Source organism: Notamacropus eugenii, chromosome 3 (genome assembly GCF_028372415.1).
Source record: "Notamacropus eugenii isolate mMacEug1 chromosome 3, mMacEug1.pri_v2, whole genome shotgun sequence".
NCBI lineage: Eukaryota > Metazoa > Chordata > Mammalia > Diprotodontia > Macropodidae > Notamacropus > Notamacropus eugenii.
In genome coordinates, this window is record NC_092874.1 from 200,779,695 (window position 1) to 200,801,495 (window position 21,801).

Sequence of the window (21,801 nt, forward strand, 5' to 3'; positions counted from 1 at the left end):
TCATGGCCCTCTTCTCTATACTCTCCAGCCTCTTAATGTCCTACCTAAAATGCAGTGTCTCCAAAATGAAAACAGTAATTCAGATGTGGCATGACTAGAGCAGAATACAGAGGCCAGCACTTCCCTGATCCTGGACACTTAGTGCTCCCTCTTCTAAGTTAATCCTTGTCTAATAGTCATAAGGGTAAGAAGTGACAAAATAGCTAATACCATTAAGGAAACTGAGCTTTAGAGTGGTGAAGGGATGTAACCAAAATCACGCAACTCGTCAGTATTAGAGGTAACCCTTAGAAACAGGTTTTCAGACTCCAGGTCCAGTGCTCAGTGCATCACTGCATGTTAGGAGAATTGTTGTTTTTTAAAATCTACATGGAGATTTCAGTCTATGTCCATATAGGAGTACTGTTAGTTAACTAACTGATCTTGTGAAGTAAGTAGTGATAGACTGTCATGTCTTAAACTCGGAGATGAGAAACACTGGTATAAAAGAAATCATCTTTTAGAAGTAATATTGAAGCATGATTAAAAGCCCAGTTCTGGCAGCTGGCAAATCTGATTTTTTGCTTTGGTTCCTAATTTCTTCACTCTCTTTAACATCTGTCACACTTGTGGATTTTTTTTTCCTCATAGATATTTTTGTTTCACTTCTACCAAGTAGGATAGCTATATTAATTTATTTCAGTACTTTATAACTCAAATATTCAGATGGTTCTATGTTCTCATTGACTTGAGATTCTAGTAGTAGAGTTTGTAACCCTTCTGCTACATGGGGTTCATCCAGCGTGCTGGATGCCTTTCTCTCTTTTTCCTAACATTGCAAGAATACTAATGGAACATTCTGGATGGTCATCACCATCCCATCTTCCTTCCATATGACCTATCATCCAATTCCTTGTTATAACATTTTTTACTCGTTTTCTTCTGATTTTCTCTTTGGTGGCCTCTCTTGTACCCCTCTGAATGATACTCATTTTTAGTTCTTTGGAAACAATACAGTTCTGTCTCACTGCCACATAGCAACACTGGTAAAATATTACTATTTAAAAAGTAAGCCTTTGCTTTCATGGGAAACTCAGGTCAGTAAAGAAGTTTGTAATTTCTCTGAAACAATTCATTTTGATTTCCTCCTGCTAAATAATAACAGTCAGCTCCCTGTTAGTCATTTTTGTTTTGTCATTTCCAGGAAAATGTTCGTTCTTCTTAGCAGAAAAAACAAAAGGAAAATAATAAGTGAGCATAAAAAGCATCTTTGCCCTCTCTCTGTGTAGTCAGTTATCCTTTCCCCATCCACTCCAATCAAAGGCCCTGTCCCTTCTTTGGTCTTCTTTTAGCTTCCTTCATTAGCTTCACTTCCTGCACGTTAGCATTCTAGACACTATTTTTACACGATTGTATGATGCTCTTATAGTCATCTTATCTATGCTGGCTTCCATCTTCTTTGCATTTCTTTTGAAATTTTAATTGGTTGGTGAGTTTCCTGTGCTTTTGAATTAGGGACATCCCATTTTTTCCTCATAATTCTCTTTGTGAATTCTTCATTGGAATTACTGGAACTGTATATTTTCACAGATTGCAATTATTTTTGTGGTTGATATTTCAGATATTTATCTAGTGCTGAAATAGTTGATGACCAAACATCCTGTGAATACTGTCTCTTATTGCCCCGGGCTTGTGTTAAAGCCCACCCTGCCTGCCCTTTTCTTTGCTTCTCCAAGGAGAACCTATGAGCCATCTTATTAAGCTGCAGCTCCTCCTTTTGGTTTCACTTATAATAAGAATATCAAGATTTACCAGATTCAGGTCTTCCATTTGTATCCCTGTATATTGATTATTGGATAAATGTCTGACATTTAGAATACCTGTGGTCAAATTTAAATTTATTGATAGTCTGAAAACTGATTTTTAGCACCCTTTTTACCCTTTGCACCCTTTGACACCACTGTGATACCATGACTTGCATAGGTCACAGAGCTGTGTTAAATTTCCTTTATTTTCAGATGTTGCCAAGGCCAAAATAATAACTAGGTGGCCAGTCTAATGATGAAGAGCTTCTTGCTTATTAACTAGATTAGTCCTCATAAAATAGACTCCATGGCCTGCCAGGGCCATCCTCAAAGATTTTCCAGCAGGATAGAACCTGCCAGAGCTTCCGCTGCTCTAGCAAACAAGGCCTTTGAAAATCCAGGGACATCTCCACACCATGGAGAGGCATTGGAAAAGCACTTGCTTAGTTCGCTCAAATAGAATACCTGGCAGGCATGTTCTCATTATATGCAACATGTTAAATTGAAATGTTCCTGTTTTTGGATGGGGACAATGTGGTAATTTGTTTTTCTAAACTATGCATATTTGTTACAAGAGTTTTGTCTTTCTTTTTTTTCTCTAAGTTGGAGGGAAGTGTTTGAGGGAGAGAAAAGAAAGTGCTTGTTAATTGAAAAATAAAATTTAAGAAAGAAAAACATTCATTTTAAAATATGTCATATTTTAAGTGTATTGAATGAACTCACTAAGAAGTCATGAGTTCTTTTGTAAAGAAAATTATTAGATAATAATCATGCATATTTTTAATGAAAATTGCATAGTGTTCATAGTAAGCCTATAGACTAGTATTGGCTCAAATGTGATATTTGCATATAAAAATACTGAGTGTTATAAATTAGAATATATTGGATGATTCTAGTCCTCTTTTGTTGCCGTGGATACAGTAAGGATTAGGTTGGGAATGTGTTAAATGTTCCTTTCCAGTTGTTCAGTTTTTTCTCATTTCATTTTCAAAAGTGCTTTTGTTTAGAACTTGCCATTAACATTTTTAAAACATATTTCAGTGAAGAAATTAAAGTTCAGCCCAGTCAGTTCAGAGAATCTGTAGAAGCAAATGGCAGAATTTATGAAGATCAAAGGAAGTTAGAAGAAAGCTTTACCATTCACTTAGGTAAGTGAATAACTTAGTGCAATAATAATTACAGTAATTGATTTTTTTATGTTTTTACAAGAAAAAGAATATTTGTCATATTCACCTAGTGCATTTTTTCACTGAGCTTTCACAGTTTTTCACAACTTTAAATACAGATTGCCTACTGGCCCAAGGAAACCTATCAGTCATGAGGCTGCTAGGTGGCACACTGGACAAAACAGTGAGCCTGGAGTCAGGAAAATAAAGTTCAAATCTGGCCTCAGAGACTTATTAGCTGTGTGTCCTTGGGTGAGTCACTTAACTTCTGTTTGCCTCAGGTTCTTCAGTTATAAAATGGAGGTAATAATGGCAATTACCTTCTCGGTTGTTGTGAGCTTCAAACAAGATGATACTTCTAAAATGCTTAACACAGTGCCTGGCACATAGTATCTATGTGCTTTTGTAGATGCTAGCTATCATCATTGTTGTTATAACATTATTAGCCATCTGGCATATAAAATTCTTGAACATGTAAAATTAGCTATTAAAATTAAGGTTTTTTTTTTTCAGTACAAGCCCCTTTTATTAGTTTTAATTAAGGGTTTATTCTGGGTTTCTCTTATACCACTTTAGCCGTCTGTTGTGTTATTGTTGGCATGTAGCATCTTTTTTCTGTTTTTTATACATGGACAAGTTCATGTTTGCTTGTTTGTCAAATTCAGGATAAAATTTATTTAAAATATGCACATATATAATTGTAGGACTGTCTCTTACCCTAGGAGCCCAGCTGAAGACCATGCATAATTTGAGATTGCTGAGAGCAGACATGTTAGACTTCTGTAAACACAAACGAAATCATCGAAGTGGTGTAAAACTCCATCGGCTGCAGACAGCACTCTCCCTCTATTCAGCGTCTCTGTGTGGCCTCGTTTTGTTGGTAGATAATCGCATCAATTCATACAGTGGTATTAAAAGAGGTGAGTTGATCCCATTTCACGTAGTCTCATTCTGTTTATTAAATGTCTTTTTTTTTTATAATTAAATTTATTTATTTAACTTTTAACATTCATTTTCACAAAATTTTGGGTTACAAAATTTCTCCCCTTTTATCCCCTCCCCCCCCAAACACCAAGCATTGTAATTGCCCCTATGACCAATCTGCTCTCTCTTCTATCATCCCTCTCTGCCCTTGTCTCTGTCTTCTCTTTTGTCCTGTAGGGCCAGATAACTTTCTATACCCCTTTACCTGTATTTCTTATTTCCTAGTGGCAAGAACATTACAGTTGATCCTAACACTTTGAGTTCCAACTTCTTTACCTCCCTCCCTCTCCACCCCTTCCCTTTGGAAGGCAAACAATTCAATATAGGCCAAATCTGTGTAGTTTTGCAAATGACTTCCATAATAGTTGTGTTGTATAGGACTAAGTATATTTCCCTCCATCCTATCCTGTCCCCCAGTACTTCTATTCTCTTTTGATCCTATCCCTCCCCATGAGTGTCGACCTCGAATTGCACTCTCCTCCCCATGCCCTCCCTTCTATCATCCCCCCCACCCTGCTTGTCCTCTTATCCCCCACTTTCCTGTATTGTGAGATAGGTTTTCCTACCAAAATGAGTGTGCATTTTATTCTTTCCTTTAGTGGAATGTGATGAGAGTAGACCTCATGGTTTTCTCTCACCTCCCCTCTTTATCCCTCTACTAATGAGTCTTTTGCTTGCCTCTTTTATGAGAGATAATTTGCCCCATTCAATTTCTCCCTTTCTCCTCCCAATATATTTCTCTCTCACTGCTTGATTTCATTTTTTTTTTTTAAGATATGATCCCATCCTCTTCAATTCACTCTGTGCACTCTGTCTCTATGTATGTGTGCGTGTGTGCATGTGTGTGTGTGTAATCCCACCCAGTACCCAGATACTTAAATGTTTCAAGAGTTACAAATATTGTCTTTCCATGTAGGAATGTAAACAGTTCAACTTTAGTAAGTCCCTTATGACTTCTCTTTGCTGTTCACCTTTTCATGGTTCTCTTCATTCTTGTGTTTGAAAGTCAAATTTTCTTTTCAGCTCTGGTCTTTTCATCAAGAATGCTTGAAAGTCCTCTATTTCATTGAAAGACCATTTATTCCCCTGAAGTATTATACTCAGTTTTGCTGGGTAGGTGATTCTTGGTTTTAGTCCTAGTTCCTTTGACTTCTGGAATATCCTATTCCATGCCCTTCGATCCCTTAATGTAGAGGCTGCTAGATCTTGTGTTATCCTGATTGTATTTCCACAATACTTGAATTGTTTCTTTCTAGCTGCTTGCAATATTTTCTCCTTGACCTGGGAACTCTGGAATTTGGCCACAATGTTCCTAGGAGTTTCTCTTTTTGGATCTCTTTCATGTGGTGTTCTGTGGATTCCTTGAATATTTATTTTGCTCTCTGGTTCTAGAATCTCAGGGCAGATTTCCTTGATAATTTCATGAAAGATGATGTCTAGGCTCTTCTTTTGATCATGGCTTTCAGGTAGTCCCAAAATTTTTAAATTGTCTCTCCTGGATCTATTTTCCAGGTCAGTTGTTTTTCCAATGAGATATTTCACATTATCTTCCATTTTTCCATTCTTTTGGTTTTGTATTGTGATATCTTGCTTTCTCACAAAGTCCTTAGCCTCCATCTGTGCCATTCTAATTTTGAAAGAACTATTTTCTTCAGTGAGCTTTTGAATGTCCTTTTCCATTTGGCTAATTCTGCTTTTGAAAGCATTCTTCTCCTCATTGGCTTTTTGAACCTCTTTTGCCAATTGAGTTAGGCTAGTTTTCAAGGTGTTATTTTCTTCAACATTTTTTTGGGTCTCCTTTAGCAGGGAGCTGATCTGCTGATCATGCTTTGACTTCATGTCTCTCATTTCTCTTCCCAGCTTTTCCTCTGCCTCTCTAACTTGATTTTCAAAATTCTTTTTGAGCTCTTCCATGGCCTGAGCCCATTGGGTGGGCTGGGGACACAGAAGCCTTGATTTCTGTGTCTTTACCTGATGGTAAGCATTGTTCTTCCTCATCAGAAAGGAAGGGAGGAAATGCCTGTTCACCAAGAGAGTAACCTTCTATAGTCTTATTTCTTTTCCCTTTTCTGGGCATTTTCCCAAGCAGTGACTTGACCTCTGAATATTCTCCTCACACCCACCTCGCCTCCTGATCCTCCCAGCCAGCTTTTGGGGTCTGAGATTCAAATACTGCTTCCAGCCTTAGGGCTTTTGGCAGGGGCGGGGCTGCTATTCAGTATGAGATTAAGTTCAGGTGCTGAGGTCAGGGCAGGGCCACCTCTCAGGCTCAGTTCCCTCAGGGGGTTTATGCACAGACCTTCCACAATGGATTCAGGCTCCCGCCCGCTTGGGGAGCCCCTGTCTGCAGCTGCCTCTCAGCTTCTACCTCCCGGGGGGGCCTGAATTATAGTGGCACCCCACTCCCCCCTCGACCCGCCAAAGAGACTCTCTCACCCACCCCAGTCACCTGTGGGTGGAGGGACTTGTGCGGCCGCTGGAGATCCCATCCCTGATGCCTGCTCGGATCTGTTTCTCTCGGTGCCGCAGCCGTGACCACAGCAGGTCTGGTCTGGTCTGGGCTCCGTGTCTGCAGCGTGACGGACCTTTTGCGAGAGGTTTGCAGGTCCCTTTGTGGGTGGAGGGACCCGCGTGGCCGCTCGGATCTTTTCCTCTTGGTGCCGCGGCTGCGGCAGGGCTCCACTCAGCTCCCAGTCCCGGCGCCCAGTCCGCAGCGCGAAGGACCCCCCGCGAGAGGTTTGCAGGTCTCTCCGGAACAGAAATCTCCCTCGCTCCAATGTTCCGTGGCCTCTGGGTGCAGAATTCGCCGTGAGTTACTTCCCTGTAGCCGTTCTATGGGTTGTGGGTTCGGAGCTATGTGTATGTGCGTCTTTCTACTCCGCCATCTTGGCTCCGCCCCCCCATTAAATGTCTTATAAACCGTTTTCAGAAATCTTTTTTTCTTGTAATACACATATCTAAGCGAACAAAACAATACCCCAAGAGCTAAAGCATAGTTATTTAGCACAGATTTCATACTTCTCTGTTAACAGCTTTCTTTTGATTCATTTTTCTTTTTTCCCTGTCAAAGTTCTGTTATACTTTGGTTAAATTGGTTGATAACGAAATTATAGTATAATTAACTATAAAAATAAGTAGTTCAAGATAAAATGGCTTATATAAAGCTGACCAAAACAAAGGGTTTGGGATTTGAAATCAGAGAGCATTGATTAGAATCCCAGCCATTTACTGTTTTTTGACTGTGGGCAAGACATTTAAACTTTCTGTGTCTCAGTTATGTCATCTTTGAAATTAGGGGGTTGAATTTAATGATTTCTGAGGTCCCTGCCAGCTCTGAATCATCTGTGAGGCTGTGAACCAGTGCTGAGACTACAAGAGTAGGAATGAAAAGAACTCTAATGGAGAGCTGTAACTGAATAACTATCATAACAAGTCTTCATCAGTCTTGATCCTAGAGAATAAATAATGAACCATACATCCTTTCTCAGAGCAGAGCAATGAGGAACTGTGTGACAAAAAAAATGCATCCATTTTCGTACATGGTCTGGTCAAGTATGTGATTTTTATTTTTAACTCTTCCTTTTTTACAAGGGAGGGTTCGATTCCCAGTTGGGGGAAGGGGAAGAGGTCCAGTGATTGTGATATGAAAACAAAAGGTATCAATAAAAGTTATTTTAAATAAAGTAACAGGGTTTTATAATGTAAATTATGTAAATAGCTCCCAGGGAGCAGGATTCAAACTTAGTTTTTGTTGTTTCATTTCAATCATGTCCAGGTCTTTGTGACCCCATTTGGGGATATCTTGGTGAAGATACTGTGATGGTTTGCCATTTCCTTCTCCAGCTCATTTTACAGATGAGGAAACTGGGCCAAACAGGGTGAAGTGACTTATCCAGAGTCCTACAGCTAATGAATGTATGAGATCAGGTTTGAACTCAGGAAGATAAGCCTTCCTGATTCCAGCTCCAACACTCTACCACTGTACCACCTAGCTGCCCAAGAATTTGTATGTTCCTGATTCCAATTCCAGCACACTATCTACTACACCTAGAGTAGCGGTCCATTTTTAAGTGGGTTAAATTAAACACATCTGAGAATATAACTTTTGTTTAAAGAGCTTTCAGGCCTACTAGGGTTCATATGCCATTTTAAAGAACTTTCACATACTCTCTCCTACTTTTTAAACTGAATTTTAGTCTTTTAAAGGGTAACAAGTGTTTGAACAAATTTAGAATCATATACAACTTCTTTCCTTTGTCTCTCCTTGTCCTTGAATATTTCCTTTCTTGAATGTTCGTCTTCTGTACATTATATCTATACATGTTGGCTCTCTTCTTGGAATATAAGGTATTTGAGGACCAGGAACTTCCCATTTGTCTTTGTATCCTTAGTGCTTAGTACAATACTTGACAAAATTGTAGGCACTTAAATAAATGTTTGTTGACTGAGTTGAGGCTCAGGCAACTTAACCACTGTCCAAGGAAAAGCTTAGATAAAGATGCTGTGCCATGGCACAGTAAACCTTCAAGTAAGGTGTGAAGAGGCTTCAGTCTGCATCGGGAAAAGGAACATCCCTATTGATAAAATCATAGATTTTTAGCAATTTTTAAAAATTGTAATTATTTAAATTTAAATCCTCCCCCCAAAATTTTCAAAAATACAATAGAATGCAAAAAGAGGCTGTATTTGAAACTATGTATCTATTTTGGACCAATTGCTCTTTTAAAAAAAATGAATTTCCTACGTTACTTTAAAAATTGCCCTGCTTTTCGTTGCTTCTTTCTGAAATTCCTTCTCTTTTCTTCTGTACATTTAAAAAGAATGTTTCAGGCTGTTTGGGTGACTCTCCTTTTCTCCCCACCCCTAGTTTAAAAAGGTAGGAGCAGGGGAAGCCCTTTTAACAAACTAAGTATAATTAAGCAAATTAAATTCTTACAGTGGCCATGCCTTGAAATATATGTATCTCTTTCTGCACCTTGAGTCTACCACTTCTCTGTCAGGAGGGGTATGTGACATGCTTCCCCACAGGAATATCTGGAAACATGGTTGATCATTGCATTGATCAGAGTTATTAGGTCTTTCAGAGGTGTCTTTCCTTTTAATCTTATTATCTTATTATTATAAATTGTTTTCCTGGTTTTCACTTCATTTTCCCTCAGTTCACACTACTCAGGATTCTCTAAAATCATCATCATTTCATCATTTCTTACGAATAATAAAATTCCATTAGAATTTGAAGACAAATTTGTTCCTGCTCCAGCAGGGCCAGCCCTATCTTTTTCTTTTTAAAAGTGAGATTTTACTAATATTTTCTGCTTCTTACATCACCATAGTACCCCATATATCTCTCCCCTTTCTCTTTCCAGAGAGAGCCATTCCATATAACAAACAATATCTTTTGAAAAGGGGAGAAAAATTAGCACAGCTCATCAGTACATTGAAAAAGTCCAAAACATGTGCAATGTGTAGCACCTGGGGACCTCCCCCCTCTGTAAAGCATTAGGTTGGGGGTGTCTTCTCATATCTCTTTATTTGAGTCGCACTTCCATCATCTTTTTAAATATTTCCTTCCTGGTATTATCCTCCCTCTTAACTCCACCTCTGTCCTTGCTTGTTTTCCTATTAAGTTTGTTATATTTCTGTTTCATTCCAGTTGTGTGCTTGTTCAACTCCCCTTTGTCTTTTTCCAATAAGAGTGAGGTTCCTCTGCTGCCCATCCCCTTTTTTCCCTATTCCACGTTTGTATGCTCCTTTTCTTAGCCTTCCCTTTCTATAGCAACGTATTCCTTTTACTTTTCCTTATCTTTCCCCCTCCTAAGACTTTCAGAACAGAACTAATCCATTCCTGGTATTCCATTTTCTTATTTCTCTTAATACCCTTTGGAAACATTGAGGTTTTGAGGGGACACTTGTTTCTTCCCCTCCACAATAGAGCTTTAATTTTTGACCACCATCTCCCTCAGTCTTCTCTCCCTTCTTGCAGCCCCCCTTCCTTTTATTCCCCTTTTCCCTTACTACTTCTTGCTTCCCTTTTAGCCTCCCCTCCCTTTTCTTTCCCCTTTCCCCTCCTACTGCCTATAGAGCTAGTTAGAGTTCTATACTTAACTGAGTTTGTTGTTCCCTCCTTGAACCAAATCGGATGAGAGTAAATCTCAAACAATGCTCATCTCCCTCCCCTCTTTCCCTCTACTGTAATCTGTTTTTGTGCCTCTTCCTGTGATGTAATTTACCTTTTTGTGCCTCCTTTTCACATCTCCCGTTACAATCCCTGCGCACCCTTAACTCACATTTTTTATCATCACATCATTTAATTTATAGCCACTCCCTCTATCTATGTATATCCCTGTTAAATGTCATAATAAATATGCAGTTCTCAAGATTAACAGGTATCTTCTTCCCTTATAGGGATGTGAACAGTTTGCCCATACTGAGTAAAAAGTTTGTTATTTATTTTTTCCTATTTATTTTTTATGCCTCTCTTGAGACTTGTGTTTAAAGATCAGCTTTTCTATTGAGCTCTGGCCTTTTCATCAGGAAGGTCTGGAAGTCCCTTATTTCTTTGAATGTCCATCTCCTTGCCTGAAGTGTTATGCTCAATTTTGCTGAGTAATTGATTCTCAGTTGCAGTCCCAGCTCCTTTGCCTTATGGAATATCATATTCCAATCCTTCCAGTCTTTTAATGTGGAAGTTGCAAGGTCCTGTGAGATTCTGACTGTAGTTTCTCAATATTTCAATTGTTTCTTTCTGGCTGTTGGCAGTATTTTCTCTTTCACTTGATAATTCTGGAATTTGGCAACAATATCCCTTGATGTTTTCAGTTTGGTATCTCTTTCAGGAGGTGATGGGTGGATTGTTTTTGTTTGTTTATTTTTTGTGTTTGTTTTTGTTTTTAATTAAATTATTTTATTTGCTTTCGGTGTTTTACAATCATTTCCATATATCTCAGATTTTTTTCCAGCCTCTCTCCTTCATTCCCCCCTCCCTCACTACTCCCTCCCTGAGACAATATACAATCTTATATAGGTTCTACACATACATTCCTATTAAATGCAGGTTGCATAGAAGAATTAAAATGAATGAGAGAAGCCATAAAACAAAACATAATACAAAAGAAAATAGTCTGTTTCTATATGCAATCCAGTTCCATAGTTCTTTCTCTGGATGTGGAAGGCATTTTGCCTCAAGTCCACTGGAAATTTTTTAAGTCCATGCATTGCAATGAAGTACTAAGTGTACCAGGAAGTCCTCACACACTGTGGTTGTTGCTGTGTACAAAGTTCTCCTGGTTCTGCTCCTTTCACTCAAAATCAGTTCGTATAAGTCTTTTCAGGCTTCTCTGAAGTCTTCCTGTTCATCGTTTCTCATAGCACAATAGTATTCCATTACATTCATATACCACAACTTGTTCAGCCATTTCCCAGTTGATGGGCATCTTCTTGATTTCCAGTTTTTGACCACCACAGAGAGCTGCTATAAATATTTTTGTACATGTGAGACCCTTTCCCAATTCTATGATCTCTTTGGGATAGAGTCCCAGAAGCGATATTGCTGGGTCAAAGGGTATGCACATTTTTGTAGCCCTTTGGGCATAGTTCCACATTGCTCTCCAAATGGTTAAATCAGCTCACAACTGATCGGTGGATTCTTTTGATAACTATTTTGCCCTCTGGATCTAGGACCTCTGGGCAGTTTTCCTTGATGATGTCTTGGAAGATACTTTCCAGGCTTTTTTTTCATCATGGCTTTCCTGTAGACCAATAATTCTTAGATTTTCTCTACTGGATCTATTTTCCAGGTCAGTTATTTTTCCAATGAGATATTTTAAATTTTCTTCTATTTTTTCATTCTTTAGATTCTGTTTGACTGATTCTTGATGTCTCATAGAGTCATTAGCTTCTACTTGCCCAGTTCTAATTTTTAATAGATTATTTTCTTCAGTTAACTTTTGCATCTCCTTTTCCATTTGCCCAGTTGTTCCTTTTAAGGAGTTATTTTTTCCAGTTTGGTTTTGTAGTTTCTTTTCCATTTGTTCAATTTTCCTTTTTAAGGAGCTGTTCTCTTCAGTGAATTATTTTTTCATATTTTTAAAATCATTGGCCAGTTTTTCTTCTATTTTTCTAATTTGGCTTTTAAAATCATTCTTGAGCTCTTCCAAATTGCTCTTTAGGCTGCACCAGTCTTTGGACCAGTTGATATTCTCTTCTGAAGTTTCAGATGGGAGTACAGTCTCAATGCCGACTTCTTCGGTATTCATGTTCTGGTCCTTGTCCCTATAGTAAGATTCTGTAGTTTGCTTTCTGCTTATGATGATTGCTCTTTTCCTGGCTTTTAAGGTGGATCTCTGCTTCTGGAGCGCAGGGGGCTCTGTCTCACGTTTCTTGTGCTTGGAACTTGAGGCTTAGTGTATTGTGACCTCTGGTTCTTTCAGCTGGAAGCTAGAATGCTGTTTTGCTTTGCCTCATTAAAGGGGGCCATCCCCTGACTACTTCTTAGGCCTATTTGCTGAATGGCCACTACCTCACCCCAAAGGAATACCAAATAGGCCTTGGCCTAAAGGGACCAAGGTCTCCCAGTGAATCCTGGGTCATCTCCAGTCATCCTGATGAATATCTGGTCACTGGATTCAGATGGCTCTGAAGGAGAAGTGAGGCTGGTGACCTGCACAGCCCTCCCTCACTCAAAACAAAGTCAAGTGCAAGTCATGTCATCATTTCTCTGATGGCATGGTCTTCTTCGGCAGTGAAGGACAAACACAACAACAAGAATATCAGCACTGCATCATCATAATGACCCTTTGAATTGCTCAAATTTATCTTTCTAGGTTTCCCCTGAGTCTTAGGTCTACATTTTTTAATTCTTGCTCATTTCTGATCTTTTGATTAGAAATGCACAAAAGTCCTCTATCCTACTTGAGACAACCAGTGGCACAGTGAACAGAGCCCTGAGCCCAGAGTCAGAAAGACTTGAGTTCAAAGCTAGCCTAGCTATGGGGCCCTGGACAAGTCACTTAAATGCTGATTGCCTCAGTTTCCTCAACTGTAAAATGGCTATAATAATAGCACCTGCCTTACAGAATTCCAGAGTTTAAAACAATGTGATAAAGATGTTTGAGTCTGAGGAGACCAGAACTGGAAGCACATGCAGATGCCCCCTGCCTGGTTTCAAGTCCCAGTGACCACCTTGAAGTTTAGAGGAGTATGTATGATGAAAGAAGTTACTGTAATTTCTCATTGTATTTCTTGAGCATTATTTGGATTAATGTTAATTTCAAGTTTTTGTTAGAATAGATATGTAGGAGTGATGAAATCTTAGATTTTTGAAGTAATTAATTTCATATATTAATTGAAGATGGAAGTATGAGATATGCATTATACATCTTTTATTTGTGTGTATGTGTGCCCTAGAATTCCTGATCTATAAAAGCCCAAGATTCAACAACTTGAATTTTGAAATTTATATGTAAATTTTTGTGTCTCTTAGATTTTGCCACAGTTTGTCAAGAATGCACTGACTTCCATTTTCCTCGGATTGAGGAGCAGCTGGAAATTGTCCAGCAGGTGGTACTTTATGCTCGAACCCAACGCAGGAGTAAATTGAAAGAACCAAATGGTCAGTAAAACAAAGAAACTATATGTTTTTTAGGTCCAACAAAAAAAAATTAAATTTCATTTATTCTCATTGATCATGAGTCGTACTACATTTAACCGTACATTGTCAAGCTATGTCTTGCCTGTGGATTCTAATTAAGAGGTTTTCTTAATGTTTCTTTCAAAATACATTTTATCTTAACCCTGCTCAACAGTGGTACTTGGATCGCCATGCCTTGAATGGTATGGTGATTAATAATGGTGAGACATAGAGCACATCAATTTTTCACCTTGAGTATACTGACATAAATGAATTCTGTTTTTTTCTTTTGGCCTCAAGCTTTGTGAATTTGTTTTATAGTTAGTATAATACTCTGAACAAAATGGACATTAAACAAAGGTTGTTGCTTTACTGTCTCAGTTTTTCTTACTACAAAATAAGTATAATTTTGCTGTAAGATTTTGTTCATTTGTATTTGTATTGTGTGTGCTATTTCAGATCCACAGGTGAAAGGGAAAGCTATATTTTTTTAAAAAATCATTGTCTCCCTTTCATACTTTTAAAAAGCATGAAGCTAACATTAGTTCATCTCCTTTTTTCTATTTAGTGTTTAGTAGAATCCTGTGAAACAGTGCAGTAAGTTCCTGGTTGTGCTAATTACTCACTGTTTTCTTGAGATTCTCTGCTCTCTTTTTTGTTGTTAATTGTTTTAATCTCTGTCCTCAAGATAAGTGTCTTTGCAACTTATTTTTTAAATACTTTGTAAATAATACTGGAGGAGGGGGAGGGAGGACCAGGAAATGAATTCTCTTCATTGAATAAATGAATGAATTTTTCATTCTTTTCATTAGATTCACTACAATCACAAAATATTGCTAAATATTTACTAATCTAAGAGAAAACTCTGATCAAATTCCAGAGTCCTTTGCTTTGCTCTTATTTAGATTTTAAAATCCCTCAATTAAAAAAAAATCTTTTAAAAATTAATGTAGTTTGTTTTCATGCATTATGCAAAATTTGCATACAATGCAGTTATCTACAACATAAAATTCCCCAATACAGTTAAGCAAAACAGTATTTAAGAGCAATTACAACTGATAGGCAGTACTTGCAATTTTACTCTTGATTTACTTTTTGTTTGTTAAAAGAAAGAAAAGATCTGTGTTTTATAAGTTAGTACCAGTTTTGTCCAGTGTGTTTTTAACTATTGTGTTGCCATTTAAAATTTATTTATATGGTTGTCATAATTGTATATATTTTTCTTTTCATTCTGTTTTGTTTATTTAACATCACTAACATCACTTTTTTTCAAATCCCATATTTCTTTACATCTTCATAAATTAGACACATAAATTCATGCCAAAGTAGATACAAACCTCCCTTTTTGGCTAAAAATTAAAGTGTAAATGTTGCTTTTAAACATTTTTGATAAAAGAATATCACACATGTCATGTAAAATTGCCTTTCTTCCTTTTTATGATTATGTATTGTTACAGTATTTCATGATTTAGGCACAGAATTGCAGTAATTACTCCTTCTGGTCTGTACATACTCCCAGTAATATATTATCATGTACAAAAATATGTGCTTGGTACATACACAGAATACTTGGTAAGTTTTAAAATTTAACCTACTGAATCTGCTTCCAAGTATATATGATCCCTCTTTATGGCTACAATTTTTTAAATAAATCACAAGTAAAAAGAAATTATTCTGCTTTTTACTTCATGGATATTCCCCCTTCCTGTTTCTAGTATAAATCAGAGCAGTGATACTTAATGCTCACCTTGTTAGTGTGGCTGACTTCTCTCACTCTAAATCCCTCATCTGTAAAATGAGCCAGTTGGGCTAGATGAATTCTAAATCCTATGAAAACCTTCTAAGTTAAGTGGCTTGACAGAGGTGATAGAAGTAGCCAAATCAGGATTCAATCTAAGTCTTCTGACTTGACTGTTGATTTCCCACCATAGTACACATCAAGTGCCACCGTCTCCAGGAAGCTCCCCTTTATTCTTCTAGTTAACAGTCTACTCTGAACCTTCACACGTTATTGAGTATTCACTGCAAATCAAATTTTTCTCATTCACTAAGAACCTAAAAGGTAAACCAGTTAAACAGTCCTATGACTTCCTGTGGCACTCTATGAGACATGTTTCAGGACAGAGCTGACTGTCACATATAAAGAAAATGGAAGAGAATTTATCTCACCACAAATCTTACAGAAATTCCCTGGCTTCCCTCTTCCTCCATCCTTCCTCTCTTATTTTACTCATTCAGGCTGTAGAAGTGACAAGGACATATAGACTGGGACCTTTACAGGTGTAGAAGAGTTTGGGAGAATTCTGACTATATTGACAAGACAGCATATGTGCTGCAAATGACAGGAAGTTTGCAAACCACAGACAGTGCACATACATCATGATGTTATTTTGTTCTTGTTCAAGCAACTACTTTTGTGGTTTGAGTGAGTCAGTAAAACAAGTAGGGTTATAAAAGTCCACTTTCCTAAAGGAACCCCCACATGTTGTTATATAAAAATCCTCTCATGGATGGATTTGACGTGGTTATACCTATGTTTTCAGAATAGCACTTTGGAAGTTGTGTCTAGGATGGCTTGGTGGTTGTGTCTTCAAAAGAAATAAGGAAGTTAGGAAGAAGGCCAGGTTTGGGGGAGATATGAATTCTTTTTGGATATTTAAATTTTAGACTCCTAAAGGACATGCAATGGGAAGTAACTGGGAGGCAGTTGGTAATGCAAGACTAAAATTCAGGAGAGAAACTTGAGCTGGATAGATATATCCGGGAGTCATCTGCATAAAAATGATCATTGAACCCACAGATCTCACTGAGAAAAAGTAAGAAAAAAGAGCCCAGGAGAGCGCCACAGTTTATGTACAGGGCACAGATGATGACTTAGCAAAGGAAATAGAGGAGAAATAACCAGACAAGTAGAAGAACTAGGAGAGGTCAGTGCCACTAAAGCCCAAAGAAGAGAGACTATCTCAAAGGAAGGGATGCCTGAAATACCAAATGCTTCAGAAATGAAAGTTTAGAACTGAGAAGAGGCCATTGGATTTGGTAATTGAGATCATTGGTAGCTTAGGGGGAGGAGCAGTTGTAGTTGAATGATGAGGTTAGAACCCACATTATAAGATGTTGAAAAATCAGTAAAAGGAGAGAGGAATATAGGCAACAAACGTAGATGGCTTTTTCTAAGCATTTGGCTATGAGAAGAGAAAAAGAGACGTAACAATAGAATGGTAAGTTGAAGTGAAGTTTTTTTTAAGGATAGAGAAGCCAGAACATCTTTGCAGGTAACCCTGAAGGAGCCAATAGAGAGATAGATAAGTAATCAATTTTACTTCATTGATAAAAATATTCTAATATATGAATGAATAAGACTGATGAATGACAGACAAAATCATAGAATCATGGATTTTGTGCTAGAAGGGATCTCAGGGTAATCTGGTCCAACTTCCTGATTTTAAAGATGAGAAAATACGCACAATCTCCTCCACCCCCTCCAACCCAAATATCCTAATTTCTTTAAAAAAACAACCATAGATTAAACATGACAAAATGAAAAAACGACAGGATTAAAAGATAGATACAGGAGGTTGAGAAGCAATGAAGAAATAAAGTTCGGGCTGCATTTAGAGCTGGAAAGGACCTTAGAGTTCATTAAGTTCAACGTCTTTGTTTTACAGATGAGGAAACTAATGCTCAAGAGAGTGTCAGAAGTAGAATTCAAAACCAGATCTGATCCCTTGTCTAATATGCTTTCCACTAACGTGTACACTTTGTGTGATCTTGAGCAAATTATGGCACTTTCTGGAGCCTCGGTTTCTTCTGAAAGATGTAGTTAACTGTCACATATATCTCATTAAAATGTTATATAGCTCTAACACGTATATGAGGTCTTAGGCTCTTTAAAATTAAAAAAGATTACATAAATAAAAGATATTGACTGTGGTGGTGATAATATTCTTCCATCCTATGTACAGATTCAGGAAACCGGAATGGAGGAAGTGATGATAAGGCTAAGAATATTGAACGAAACTATTCAAATATTTTGCCTGGTGAGTACTATTTTTACTTTATGTTTTTATGTTCAGTTACATTGAAGGAATAGATTTGACATACAACTTTTTTTATACTATAATTTAGGAACCATCTACCAGTCAAAACAAATTATTGTATTTGTATAATATGATTTGGCCTTTTATCTTTTTTTTATCTTGGTTTAAGTAACAACTTTACAAGAAAATATGCTACCTCAGATTTTCTCCTGATTCCAAAGGAGAAAGTTCTGTCATTTGTCACTTTTAACTTAAGATCTCCTTTTTATTCATTGTTTTTTAGTTTCTTAAAGAGATGGACTAAGAAATATTTACTCCCTCTGAGGTACAACAGAAGGAGAATTGAACCTCTAGTACATGGGTCATCTGATTTCAAATCTAATTTTCATTTCCTAACAGATTATCTTACTTCCCCTTTCTTTCATTTCCTGTAGTGTTCTTGGATGTTTATTCATCCTTTTACCAACTGGAAATTTATAGGCTCTTATTCCTCAGCCTGGCTTAACACACTTGATCTCAAGTTAGCTCCACTGCGCTACAATTTTCTCATGTATAACAAGATTACTAGCAAGGTATTTTGTGGTTGGAAGAGTTTCTAATTGAACTGTAAACTGGACTATGTTCATATATCACAAGTCCAATGTGGTAGTCACAGAATTTTAGAGAAATGAATTAGAGACCATCTAGTTCAATGTTCACCAATCCAAAGTATCCTATGGAACAGGCAGAATGCCTAAATTCTCTACTGTAGGCTATTCTACCCTTTGCACTCTCAGCAGTTAAAGAATTTTTTAAAATTAGTTTATATTAATAAGACATTTTAATAACAAATTTTATAGGCTAATGAAAATTTAATGTGGATCACTCATTAGGAAACACTGATCTTGTTCAGCCCTCTCCCTACCCCCTTATTTATTAACAAGTGAAGAACCATAGCCCAGATTCTTCAACGTAGTGCCAGAGTTGGGAGTCTCTTGACTGCTAGTCCATTCTTCCCCTGGTTAATTACTTTCATTACAATCACATCTTAAGAGAAGATTTTTATACATGTCAATCGCATTATATTTTAATCAGGTAAACATCATATCTATTTCTTGTGCTCTTCTTGACAGTCCAGCTGGCTAACTTGTGGTTGTCAGGCTTCAAATTTCCTTCCACCTTCAGATCTGGTACCTTGGTGGATAATGTTAGAAGCAGCATTACATCATTTCATGCTGTTTCCTCCACCTTGTGGAACAGGAAGCTATCTTCCACTCCATCTAAAAATACATTCATTGAGACAGGGTTCATCATACTCCTTTCCATCAGCTCCATAATTAAAATCATCCATATTTTGTGGCTTTCTTAAATTGTGCCAGTCTTGTTATCTGTTCCGGAGGCAGTGACGTCTGAGATTTTTTTGTTGTTTTTAACTTTACTCTTTTGTTGTATCAGTATTTCCTTCCTTGAACCCCTTGCTCTTTTTTGGCAAAACCTGGTAGGTTAAGTGGCTAGTTATTGCTTTTGAACCAGGGCTTTATTGTAGGTGCAAATTATGGAAAAGAATGTTAAACTATTAAATGATAACTTAGGTCATACTAAATCAGTCCCAAGGGAACAGTGCTTTCATATTATAAGATTTTGTATTCAAAAAGACAATTTATTAATGAAAACAATCAATATCTTAGATTTTTGTGTTCCCCCATAGCACTTCAACGATACTTTGTATGTAGTAGGAAAACAATCAGTGTTTAATTTAATATTGACAGGTAAGTTGTTCCTATTTTATTGAAAAGGAAAATGAGGCTAATTGCAAAGTTACTTAGATTGCCCAAGTCAGAAGCAGTGCTGGGGCTAACATTCCTTACAGCTGACTCTAGAATCTTAAGTCATTTTGCCTCCCAGGTAGATGTTGACTGTTATTTGATCTACAGACCTAAGTTAGAAAAGAATATGGTAGTCTTTGAATGCAATAGTAAAGGTAGAATGAAGTCTATTGAGGAACTACATTGTCTCAATCATTCTATTAGAGCAGCAGTAGGTCACCTGTGCCATTGAATAACAGCTTACGTTGTCAGAGTGATGGAATGTTTACAACATGCCTTTCTCATAACAATTCCTGACACAGGTAATACAACAATTACTATTCCCATTTTGCAGATGAGTAAGAGAGATTAAATGATTCGCCATAGGCCACACAAGTAGTAAGTGTTAGAACTGTAACTCGTACTTAAGCCTTCTGATTTTAAAAGAAGTGTTATTTGTCCCTGCCACCCTAATGTCCAAATGATCTAAGCTGTAAATGTCACTTTACCATTCCCCCTGCCGTGCTGTCTTCTTTTACGTTATCTTCTTTTCCTTTCCCTTCCTCTTATTCCCTTCAGTCCCCTTTTTTTCCTTCATGTCTTTTCTTTTTTCTTCCTACTTTGCCTTTGTCTCAGGTCAGCATGATACCTTTGAATATTTCTTATATCCATTGATAATGCTTAGGGCTAAAGATTGTTGTATATTTCTTAGTGTGCCAGAAATGTAGATTTGCTTAGCAGAACCTGAAGGACTGGGAAAAAAAAATTAAAGTAGATTTAGAAAATGAGTGTTTTATTCCTTTGTCACTAATTGAATCAGATTCATTGATGAGTCTCTGTGTAGTATGAAATTGATTATTGTTTCTATTCCTTTGCTCTTCTTGCCAACTATTTCTTTACCCACCTAGGCAGTGTGAGCCATGGCAATGGTACAGGAATTAGGGAACAGTCATTATTTTTTTTCCAGTTAACACTCCTGCACCCCCCAAAAAGGGGGGAAAAAAGGAAAATCAAAACCCTTTTTAACAAATATGTATAGTCAAGTAAAGCAAATTCATGTGCAGAAATATTTATATCTTTCTGCATCTTGATTCCATTTCATCACCTCCGTCATGAAGTAGTTAGTTAGCATCAGCAGTCTTCTAGAATTGTGGTTGATCAGAATTCGTAAGTCTTCCAGAGTTTTCTTTATAATGTTGTATAAGGAATAATAAATTGTTCTCCTAGTTCCGTTCACTACACATCACTTCATACAAGTCTTCCCATGTTTCTCTAAAACTATCCTTTTTGTCAATTCTTATAGCATAAAAATGTTCCATAATATCCTATGCCATAATTTGTTCAGCCATTCCACACTTGAAAGACTCTTGAGTTTCCAATTCTTTGTTACTATAAATATGTTTTTACTTAGTGATCTCTTTTTCTTATCTTTTGTCTCTTTGGGGCTAAGTCCAGTAATGGTGTTGCTAGGAGTTCATAACTTTCTGACTTCCCAGATAGAGACCTACAGTACACACATGGTTTAATAGCATTGGTTCAGCTACATTTCATAACTTATTGGTTATATCTGCTAGTCCCTTACATTGGATATAATTGGGAGAGATTTATTCATTTGAAAAATATAATGATATCTCTTGTTTGTAGGAGAATTTTATATTACCCGGCACTCCAATCTCTCTGAAATTCATGTGGCTTTCCATCTCTGTGTGGATGACAATGTGAGATCTGGTAACATCACAGCTCGTGATCCTGCCATAATGGGCCTCCGAAATATTCTAAAAGTTTGCTGTACTCATGACATCACAACAATTAGTATTCCTCTCTTGCTGGTGCATGATATGTCAGAGGTAAGCTGGTGAAAAAGTACTCTGATGGTATAAATATATAACAAACTCTACATTATTGACGATGTTGCACGGTGACATAGAAAATCCAAACTGGTGAATAATTTAGAATCATTTATATTTAGCTTTGAAATAGATTGCATGGTTTCTTTTTTTTCCTTTCTTTCCCCTTTATTTTGGTTTTAGCAGCAGCAGCGGATTTACCTTCTGAATTATTTGGCCTCTTATTCAAATTAGCTTGCATTATCTCAACACACACATAAGTTGGTGGTGGGGAAAAATGATATCTTGATGTCTTCTTTTGAAAAGGAGAAAACCCATAAACAAGTTATCAAGACCTGCTTTCCACACTGGAGTAGCATTGTGATCTTTAAAGTGTCCAAGTCATTTATTCGTCCATTCTGCACTATTATTTATTTTTAGTGTTTTCTGAAGATTTCTCCCCACTACCCCCTCCTCGCCCACCTTCATTACTTACAGCCCGATAACCTACTCCCACTCTGCATAAAAATAAAATATGTTACAGAACTAATAACTGAAGCAAGGACTGAGAGGCCCATATTGAAACTGA

At 37.2% G+C, this 21,801-nt stretch overlaps 1 protein-coding gene across 6 annotated transcripts in view; it reads left to right on the forward strand.

Moving 5' to 3' along the window:
* Positions 1-21,801, forward strand: part of FERRY3 (FERRY endosomal RAB5 effector complex subunit 3) — a 99,353-nt gene that overhangs the window by 17,436 nt on the left and 60,116 nt on the right. For all 6 annotated transcript variants that reach the window (XM_072653977.1, XM_072653978.1, XM_072653981.1 and 3 more), the window contains exons 7-11: positions 2,826-2,932; positions 3,673-3,870; positions 13,416-13,544; positions 17,528-17,602; positions 21,031-21,233. In XM_072653977.1, coding sequence (XP_072510078.1) covers positions 2,826-2,932; positions 3,673-3,870; positions 13,416-13,544; positions 17,528-17,602; positions 21,031-21,233 — 712 coding nt within the window. The remainder of the gene's footprint in view (positions 1-2,825; positions 2,933-3,672; positions 3,871-13,415; positions 13,545-17,527; positions 17,603-21,030; positions 21,234-21,801) is intronic.